This window comes from Physella acuta, unplaced genomic scaffold (assembly GCF_028476545.2).
Source record: "Physella acuta isolate Inbredline_101_S28 unplaced genomic scaffold, ASM2847654v3 ptg000182l, whole genome shotgun sequence".
In the NCBI taxonomy this organism is placed as follows: Eukaryota; Metazoa; Mollusca; class Gastropoda; family Physidae; genus Physella; species Physella acuta.
This window is the reverse complement of record NW_026731701.1, coordinates 205,447-216,241: the sequence shown is the minus strand read 5'-3', so window position 1 is coordinate 216,241 and position 10,795 is coordinate 205,447. Positions and strand designations below refer to the sequence as shown.

Below are 10,795 nucleotides of genomic sequence, written 5' to 3'. Positions count from 1 at the left end.
TGTCTACTCCAATAGATGGCGTCGCGTGCATTATTCACGCCGCTTGCAGTAACTGCTCACACCACACTTACTTGTCTGCAATAGACTCACGCGCGCGTGGGCATCAAATCTATTTTTAGTTCCACCCATTGTCATTTCTCAAATAACCTATTGACGTAAGTATTAGGTTAAGCAGGCGTTCTGCCGTAGAAACTGATGATAAATAACATTTAAACCAGGTTGAAAGTCTAAAACTGAATCAGAAAATACAATATCGTATACGTTATTAATTAGTATTCATCTAAAAAAAAACATGTTCGATTGCCGCTGTAGCAGGGGTGCAAATGTAAAACATTAACAGCTTAGTTCCCGTCGTTTTTTTTTCCCGACGGGCTAAAACAGCTAGTTTTTATATCAGAGTTTTGAAAAATTTCTAAATTTACTTATTTTAACTTTAAACTAAAAATCGGCTCTTTGCTTATTAAAAGTGTAGTTGTTATTCAATGGAAAAAAAACTTTCATTTGTATGTGTATTCATTAAAGAAATTATGTTTTGTGAAATAAATTCACCAACATTGTTAACGACCAACATTGCACACAATGATGTGCTACTTATACAGATTTGGACATTGTTAAATATTTTCACGTTAACAATCAGGTTTATGTTGACGATTTGTATAAAGTTAACCCACATAAAATGTTAAACCGACAAGTTAACGAGCCTCCCCCAATCATGACGCGCACATTGCTCTAGCAGACAGGAAATAGATTTTCCAAGACGACTAGGGTCTACATCCAGGCTACACAAGAACACAGTCTTGTTGTGTTCGACTATTATGGCAATAGCGACGCTCTGGAATAATACCCAGGTTTTGGCCGTCCATATTCTGGTTCTCATATATTTTTCTAGACATCAAGTTTGTATATTTCTGCTTGAACTCAAGTTTTGGCCGTCCATATTCTGGTTCTCCTGTTTTATTTTTGACACCAAGTTTTGGGCCGTCCTAAAATAGTTTGTATCTTTCACCTTTGACCCTCTAAAGCAGCCCTTCTGTTTTTACACGTTCTAATTTTAACTTCGGCTGTATAGACCATCCATTTTTTCCAATACATCCTACCCTCACACTTTACAATGACAGTCTATTGTTTCCACTACTTCCTATCCTAACAATATTCAATGACCGTCCATATTCTCCGCTGCTACTGTCCTAATGACCATTCATTTACTCAACTCATCCTTTATTTACTATCACACTGAGCCGTCCGGTCAGTCTTTAGCTGACCGTCCAAATCTTTGAACACCAATTTATTATCCATTCATTTTCTTCCCAACCGTACATAGATCGGTGCATAGAGCGTCCATTTACTTTCTTATTGGTCTCCGCATTGACCGTCCATTGGTCTCCCCACTGGCCGTCCATTGGTCTCTCACTGACCGTCTATTGGTCTCCCCACTGGCCGTCCATTGGTCTCTCACTGGCCGTCCATGGTGCCCGGCCTGTGATTAGTGTCTTCTAGTCAGGGGCGGCAATTATGGACAGTTACTGTCGCGGTTGGCGAGGATTTATCGCCGTTAACAACGTGAGATTCTGGCGATTTGCGCCGACAAAAATGAGAAATTAATCCGCAGCTCCTTGCCTCTATTCTCGTCGCTTATCCCCCACCAAACTCTCGATCTCGTTCACGCTCTCGTCCAACGGGAAACCCGAGACTGGTGAATATTCAAAATGGCGACCGCGGAAGAAAGTTCCATTTCCGGGAAGGTTGCATCCTAACCCCAACAAACGGGGTAACTCTAGCTCGCGGTTTTGAATAATAATTGAGTTAACGCCCCTTGTCCTCGATTTATTACAGAAGTTAATCGCCGTGACGTCATTGAGGGGAGACAACAGCTAAGCGGTAAGATTTATCCTAAAACCCCAAACAAGCGGTCAGGCGTCCCTAGCAAGCGGCCATCTCACCACGATTGTAATAACTTAGTTCCTGTTTTGGCGCTATTTATTGCCGCTGTGCTTCAGCGCGCGGGCTAGGGTTTCGCGGTGACGCAAATATTCATGGTTCGTTCACATCACTTTCAGATCGAAGGCAACCGATAGCTTGTCTATTTCCTGGTTTTATTGACGCCGGTGTAGGAAATTAGAGAAAGATGTTTTGATTCGTTTTCGCTTTAATGTCATAGACTGAGACGAAATATATTAATGTATCTTAGAATTGTATCAAAGGGGTTGAGAGTATTAAGTCTTTGCTGAATTTCTCTGAGAGTTAGATACAATTATTGCAGCATTATCAACTGGCAGATAAATCATAGACAGGATACGTTGACACTAGCAGACGATACAAGGGAGTTCACTGCAACATTAGCTAAGGCAAACTTTTGGGGGGAAAAAACAATTATCCATAAAGACTGGTTCAAGAATTGTCTGTTTACTGTTTTAAAACATTTTTTTCTCAAAAAGAGATGCTTTTCAATAAATCTTTTAACAGTAAAAACAAAATCTTTAAAAATCGTCAAAGAAAATTTAATATAAGTCAATTTCTTAAAAGACAATATGTGGTAACGTAGCACGTTTTGCATGTAGACTCCACTTCATGTGTTACTGTTACATTTATAGCAGACAAACATAATTACTGTTACATTTACAGCAGACAAACATAGTTACTGTTACATTTACAGCAGACAAACATAGTTACTGTTACATTTACAGTAGACAAACATAGTTACTGTTACATTTACAGCATACAAACATAGTTACTGTTACATTTACAGCAGACAAACATAGTTACTGTTACATTTACAGCAGACAAAAACATAATTACTGTTACATTTACAGCAGACAAACATAATTACTGTTACATTTACATTTACAGCAGACAAAAACATAATTACTGTTACATTTACAGCAGACAAACATAGTTACTGTTACATTTACAGCAGACAAACATAATTACTGTTACATTTACATTTACAGCAGACAAAAACATAATTACTGTTACATTTACAGCAGACAAACATAGTTACTGTTACATTTACAGCAGACAAACATAATTACTGTTACATTTACATTTACAGCAGACAAACATAGTTACTGTTACATTTACAGCAGACAAACATAGTTACTGTTACATTTACAGCAGACAAACATAATTACTATTACATTTACATTTACAGCAGACAAACATAGTTACTGTTACATTTACAGCAGACAAACATAATTACGATTACATTTACAGCAGTTACTGCTATCCTTCAAGCAGACAAACATAGTTATAGTTGTACTTATAAAAGGCAAAAAAATTAATATGATACACTCAAGAACGACAGAGAGAATTCACAAAAACTCCCATAGGTGATAAAGATAAGCGTAGGCCTATATCAGAGCAAGAATGGTAATATCGAAGCTGTCCATACCTAGATCTATTTTAATTAACTCTCATTAGTTTTTTAGCTTCTCGTTGTTTTTATTGCATGCGTTATGTTTTAAATATATATCGGATTTATAATTTAAATATTAAACACAAATCTATCTGGATGTTTAAAGTAACACCACCCCCTTAGTAAAACCCTGTATCCTCATGCCATATCTACACTAATTTTCACGACAAAAATCTATCTTAAATTGTAAGCTTTACCAAAAAAAAAATCTTTTTAAAAAAAATAATCCTAAACTGTGAAATAACCAATTAGCGTCAGGAAACGGATGCATACGACGGTTATATTTAATAATTAATTAGCACCACTGTAGTTGTCCTTCGGGTCAGTCAGCAACATGAGATTAACCCCCGCGATACAATCGTCTGAACGTCAACCCAGTTACTCTATCATTTCCGCTATTAAAGGGTTAGCAGCGTTTACGAAATGTATCTGGTCTCCGTGTTATCACAGACCATCTCGGGGGCAGCAACTCTCGCTGGAAAACACTTAAACATCTATTTAAAGGGAGAGAAGAGCCTCCTTTTTTCTCCAAAGGGAGATCACCCGACACAATACACGCCCAGACGGCTGACCGAGACGGGAGGCTATCGGGAAAATCTGCTGCTTGTCGCCGCACCTCCTATATCGGGAATCACCCGTCCGGCAACAATAGCCGGCTTGTCAACCAACAATAGCCGGTACTTCACCAAAGCCGGTAAAGGCCGGCCGGTCCCCGCTTCACAACGTGTAATTCCTAATACAAGCTCAACAACTCCGTATATGAAATTAGGCGTATTCTCTCCCCTCGGTTCTTAAACTATTCATTGAATACACCGTTTTAATACGATTTTTTTTTTTTTGTGTTTCAAATATTCAAAACCGATAATTTCCCTGGCGTCATGACGGGGGGTTGTTAGCAGCATATGCTCACGACTAAGGGAAGCTACCGTGTTTATTTGATTTAAGAGGGGGGGATAAACCCGTGTAAAACGTCACTTAAACACTGGGGCGGGTTAGGAAGATTTACAACTTTTCGGGGCCCCGCCGTAACACCCCCCTCCCCCTCACACAATGCGAGGTGGGCCCACACGCCCTGTAATCAACCCCAACATCGGAGTCGGGGAGTCAGCGAGTCGCAGACGCTTGTCTTGTCCCCGACGGTCCCTCCCCAGTATTAAGTGTCAGAAGAACACAGCTTTAAAAAACTACAACCGGGCTAAAATTGAATGTCGCCCAACAGAACACAATATTTACCCCTCAGTTCAATACCTTATTTCAGCAGCTACAGCAATTAGAATACAATTCAAGCGCTATTTCAGGACATTTTACGTGTTAAATCTACTCGAAACATTTTTTAGATTATAATCGTCCGACATTCGACAGACTAAAAGCCTATAGGTGTAACATTGTCTTGTTAATGACTCTTATTTACTTATCTTCTGAGTAGCCTCCCATTTTCTGTATTACCTCCCATTTAAACCTAGCATTGTTTGTCCATACCAGGTAATTTCCCTTACTAGCGTACACTTTAAAACAGCTTTCAAACAAAACAAAAATATACGGAGCTTATGGAGCTTAACGATTTTTAACTACAGTATTTGATTGGCGCTGTGAGAGGAGTTTAAACTTCTAAACCGGTATTTTAAAGGTGTACAAATTCACGTGACTTTAGTTCATATAGTATACAAATATCACTTTAATTTATGTATATACAAATATGCCTAAAATAATGTAGGCCTATACAAACATGACTTTAATTTATGTAGGCCTATACTAATATGACTTAAATTTATGTAGACCTATACTAATATGACTTAAATTTATGTAGACCTATTCAAATATGACTTTCATTTATTTAGGCGTATACAAACATGACTACAATAATGTAGACCTATACAAATATGACTAAAACAGTGTCGGCCTATACAAATATGACTTAAATAAAAATTGATACAAAAAGGATGGGAGTACTAGTGTGATTGATGATTGTAATACTAATCAATACTAATGTGATTATTTAAAATAGTATTTAAAAAACAAAATTATTTAATTTTACAAATTACAACAATGCGAAAGAAAGTAAAAATTAATATTATGTAATAACAATTAACAGTTCAGACGTGTGAGACAAAAAGAGGATGGTACTGGATGAGTCAGAAGAAATTCTGGCCAAATTCTCCACTTTGGACACCATAAAGTCAAAATATGAACGACTTGTGGAACTTGGGGACATACAGACAAGAAGCATCTGGTGAGGAGAAGATACTTATGCCGTGGAAGTTGACGAAAACCAGCAGAAATGGAAACAACTTTCTGTTGACGGCTTCATGAGCTTTGGGTCCTGATGGGGAGAGATCATGATGGTGATGATGATGTTGATTCTGGTGGTAGTGGTGGTGATGATGTTGATGATGATGACGATGATGTTGTTGATGATGATGATGATGATGATGTTGATGATGATGATGATGATGATGTTGATGATGATGATGATGATGATGATAATGATGATGATTTTACTGGTAATGATGATAATGATTAGGGTTGCTAGGTGTCCAGTTTTGAACTGGACAGTCCAGTATTTGAGCAGACTGTCCATGATAAAATAAATATAAATACTGGACAAGTATATGAATAATACTCTGTTTCCCCCCTTCTTCTGCTTTGCGGCATACCTGAGAAGGGAAGGATGGAAAGGTGTCCAGTATTTTCGGAAAAGGTATCTGGCAACCCTAATAATGATGATACTAATTATAATAATACTGAATAACCATTGACACAATATACTATAAAATATGTCAAAGATTCGACTCCGACAAACTTGACTACAGTTAGATAAAGAACGCAGTCCCACATTACAAACATGCATCATCCGTCTGATTTTCTCCTGGTGATTAAAAATGTTCAGCAGATCCCCTGTTGGGTCAGCTTCTAAACAAGAACTTTATCTAGGCAAAACAAAGCCTCCAATACCTTATCTAGGCAAACCAAAGCCTCCAATACCTTACCTAGGTAAAACAAAGCCTCCAATACCTTATCTAGGCAAACCAAAGCCTCCAATACCTTATCTAGGCAAACCAAAGCCTCCAATACCTTATCTAGGCAAACCAAAGCCTCCAATACCTTATCTAGGCAAAACAAAGCCTCCAATACCTTATCTAGGCAAACCAAAGCCTCCAATACCTTACCTGGGCAAAACAAACCTCCAATACCTTACCTAGGCAAAACAAAGCCCCCAATACCTTATCTAGGCAAAACAAAGCCTCCAATACCTTATCTAGGCAAACCAAAGCCTCCAATACCTTATCTAGGCAAAACAAACCCTCCAATACCTTATCTAGGCAAACCAAAGCCTCCAATACCTTACCTAGGCAAACCAAAGCCTCCAATACCTTACCTAGGCAAAACAAACCTCCAATACCTTACCTAGGCAAACCAAAGCCTCCAATACCTTATCTAGGCAAAACAAAGCCTCCAATACCTTATCTAGGCAAACCAAAGCCTCCAATACCTTACCTGGGCAAAACAAACCTCCAATACCTTACCTAGGCAAAACAAACCTCCAATACCTTACCTAGGCAAAACAAACCTCCAATACCTTACCTAGGCAAAACAAACCTCCAATACCTTACCTAGGCAAAACAAACCTCCAATACCTTACCTAGGCAAAACAAACCTCCAATACCTTACCTAGGCAAAACAAACCTCCAATACCTTACCTAGGCAAAACAAGCCTCCAATACCTTACCTAGGCAAAACAAACCTCCAATACCTTATCTAGGCAAAACAAAGCCTCCAATACCTTATCTAGGCAAAACAAAGCCTCCAATACCTTATCTAGGCAAACCAAAGCCTCTAATACCTTATCTAGGCAAAACAAAGCCTCCAATACCTTATCTAGGCAAAACAAAGCCTCCAATACCTTATCTAGGCAAACCAAAGCCTCCAATACCTTATCTAGGCAACCCAAAGCCTCCAATACCTTATCTAGGCAAACCAAAGCCTCCAATACCTTATCTAGGCAAAACAAAGCCTCCAATACCTTATCTAGGCAAAACAAAGCCTCCAATACCTTATCTAGGCAAACCAAAGCCTCCAATACCTTATCTAGGCAAAACAAACCTCCAATACCTTATCTAGGCAAACCAAAGCCTCCAATACCTTATCTAGGCAAACCAAAGCCTCCAATACCTTATCTAGGCAAACCAAAGCCTCCAATACCTTATCTAGGCAAAACAAAGCCTCTAATACCTTATCGAGGCAAAACAAAGCCTCCAATACCTTATCTAGGCAAACCAAAGCCTCCAATACCTTATCTAGGCAAACCAAAGCCTCCAATACCTTATCTAGGCAAAACAAAGCCTCCAATACCTTATCTAGGCAAACCAAAGCCTCCAATACCTTATCTAGGCAAACCAAAGCCTCCAATACCTTATCTAGGCAAACCAAAGCCTCCAATACCTTATCTAGGCAAAACAAAGCCTCCAATACCTTATCTAGGCAAACCAAAGCCTCCAATACCTTATCTAGGCAAACCAAAGCCTCCAATACCTTATCTAGGCAAAACAAAGCCTCCAATACCTTATCTAGGCAAACCAAAGCCTCCAATACCTTATCTAGGCAAAACAAAGCCTCCAATACCTTATCTAGGCAAACCAAAGCCTCCAATACCTTATCTAGGCAAACCAAAGCCTCCAATACCTTATCTAGGCAAAACAAAGCCTCCAATACCTTATCTAGGCAAACCAAAGCCTCCAATACCTTATCTAGGCAAACCAAAGCCTCCAATACCTTATCTAGGCAAAACAAAGCCTCCAATACCTTATCTAGGCAAACCAAAGCCTCCAATACCTTATCTAGGCAAACCAAAGCCTCCAATACCTTATCTAGGCAAAACAAAGCCTCCAATACCTTATCTAGGCAAACCAAAGCCTCCAATACCTTATCTAGGCAAACCAAAGCCTCCAATACCTTATCTAGGCAAACCAAAGCCTCCAATACCTTATCTAGGCAAACCAAAGCCTCCAATACCTTATCTAGGCAAACCAAAGCCTCCAATACCTTATCTAGGCAAACCAAAGCCTCCAATACCTTATCTAGGCAAACCAAAGCCTCCAATACCTTATCTAGGCAAACCAAAGCCTCCAATACCTTATCTAGGCAAACCAAAGCCTCCAATACCTTATCTAGGCAAACCAAAGCCTCCAATACCTTATCTAGGCAAACCAAAGCCTCCAATACCTTATCTAGGCAAAACAAAGCCTCTAAATTAAACCTAAAATAGCATGAACATACCCACCGTCTTTAAAAAATTATAATTCAGTAAGCCTCATTATTGTTAAAAACTTATTTTTTTATCCCAAGTACTAGACCTAATATCTGGACATTCTTCTTTTGTCAACACAAAAAGTAAGATTTAATGATCGATATTGTATAGAAAATCGTTCATGAAAGAAATCCATCTCTCAAACACAGTCGAACATTTGACACATTAAATTTACATAGCTCGTTCAGTTCACTTATGGCTGGAAGATTCAAAAGAATTCAGTCCCTTTAATTAAAAAACGCAATGAATTCAGTCCCTTTAATTAAAAAAAAAACTCTATGACATCGTTTGATAAGCGAACAGAAAACCACCCAACCGGTTAATATTGTCCGTTTCCAGCCCGTGGTTATAAAGTGCTGGTACCCTGCGCTACCACCCCCTCCCCCACCCCACCCTCTCCTCCCCGAGGGGTGAGAGAAGTTTTATTCCAATACACCCCCATCCTTTATACCCCCTGCTCATTACATCAAAGCCAACACCCACAATGCATTTATTTTTCTTCCCGTGCGCCATCTTGTCAACGGCAGTTCTTTAAGAAAAGTTAATTACTCCCCTAAAGTTAATTACTCCCCTATGACTAGCACGAGCCACAGGTAAGGCACTGCTCTACAGTCACGGCACAAATCAACTGTAAAAATAAAACAATAAATCAATCAATATTCGATTTCTTTAATAGTAATCAGAACAAAAAGAATCGTTTTTCTGTTTCTTCGATCCTTTGATAAAGTGAGCTGACCAAAATTTTTTAATAAGTTTATATTTAGAGAAATGGAACATTCCACCGGAAGTGCCAGAACAGACGTAAAATATCACGTAAACTTTTGAATAGCCCACCTGATTTCTTGAAATCAACTTGCTCCCCCATCATACCTTAGACTTCCGGTACTCGTCAGACTTTCGTTTCGGTGCTGACTTCCTGCAAGGGCAGTAACTCCGGGCAGCGAAACAATCAAAAGTAGCGGTGATTCTCTCCTCTTGCTTCCTTGAACACCGTGTTAACGGCGATTAGAACACCTTAATCGCCGGGTTAAATAGCAGGGAGCCGCCTCGCGATTTCTTTGCATCAATGAACGAGCCTCATAAATCGAACTCGAGTTGACTTGAGAGAGCTCATTCTCTTTCAAGACCCTGTCAAATCTTTATGGCGGACTTGATGGTTCGGTCCACTGCAGGAATAATGGCTTGGTTTGATGGAGTGCGTTCATTAAATTCTTAATAGCCGTATTCAAATCAGCCACTACATCTTAATTTTTAAAAAAAACACGCAGGTACATGTTATATATATATATATATATATATATATATATATATATATATATATATATATATATATATATATATATATATATATATATATATACATATATATATATATACATATATATATATATATATAATATATATATATATATATATATTATATATATATATATATTATATATATATATATATATATATATATATATATATATATATATATATATATATATATATATATATATATATATATATATATATATTATATATATATATATATATATATATATATATATATATATATATATATATATATATATATATATATATATATATATATATATATATATGTATATGGGAAGGTCGTGGTCTGGTATTAGAGCTTACAATTACTAACCCCAAAGTCTAGGGATCGGATCCCTGGTTGGAATATGTAGGACGTCCCTGAGTTCACCCAGTTCTAATGGGTACCTGACTTACGTTAGGGAACCAAATTCGGCTGGGCATAGTATTGACCCCATTATCCCCATGTATATTTATATTTATGATTCTTAAATGAACTTATGAGGAATGTAAATCATAGTTTGCTCCAAAATGACAACTACTCAGTTTCATCAAAACTTCAAGCAATCTGTTCAGTACTTTAAAAAATCAATGACCTGTATAACGATGAGTAAATCACCCACTGATAATCTACACCTTTCACCTAACGCTTAAACCCCCATACAAAAGCAATTCGCTGAACATTTTTTTGTGCTGGTGTTTTTCGATTCGATCGTCACCGGCGATGACGTCACAAGATGGCGGTCAGGTGCTCTTGA

The 10,795-nt window shown here is 38.0% G+C and overlaps 1 protein-coding gene across 1 annotated transcript; it reads left to right on the top strand.

Moving 5' to 3' along the window:
* Window positions 1-5,529: 5,529 nt before the first annotated feature.
* On the top strand, window positions 5,530-8,664 carry LOC131936607 (formin-2-like). The gene is made up of 2 exons (XM_059293667.1): window positions 5,530-5,642; window positions 7,503-8,664. Exons 1-2 carry the CDS (start codon window positions 5,530-5,532, stop codon window positions 8,662-8,664), a joined length of 1,275 nt encoding a protein of 424 aa, XP_059149650.1.
* Window positions 8,665-10,795: the final 2,131 nt, after the last annotated feature.

Bases quoted from the DNA above. Each gene is read 5' to 3' on its own strand.
- LOC131936607 (XM_059293667.1), top strand. From the start codon at position 5,530: ATGGTACTGGATGAGTCAGAAGAAATTCTGGCCAAATTCTCCACTTTG. The intron at 5,643-7,502 runs GTGAGGAGAAGA...TACCTTATCTAG, and splicing joins ATACAGACAAGAAGCATCTG to GCAAAACAAACCTCCAATAC.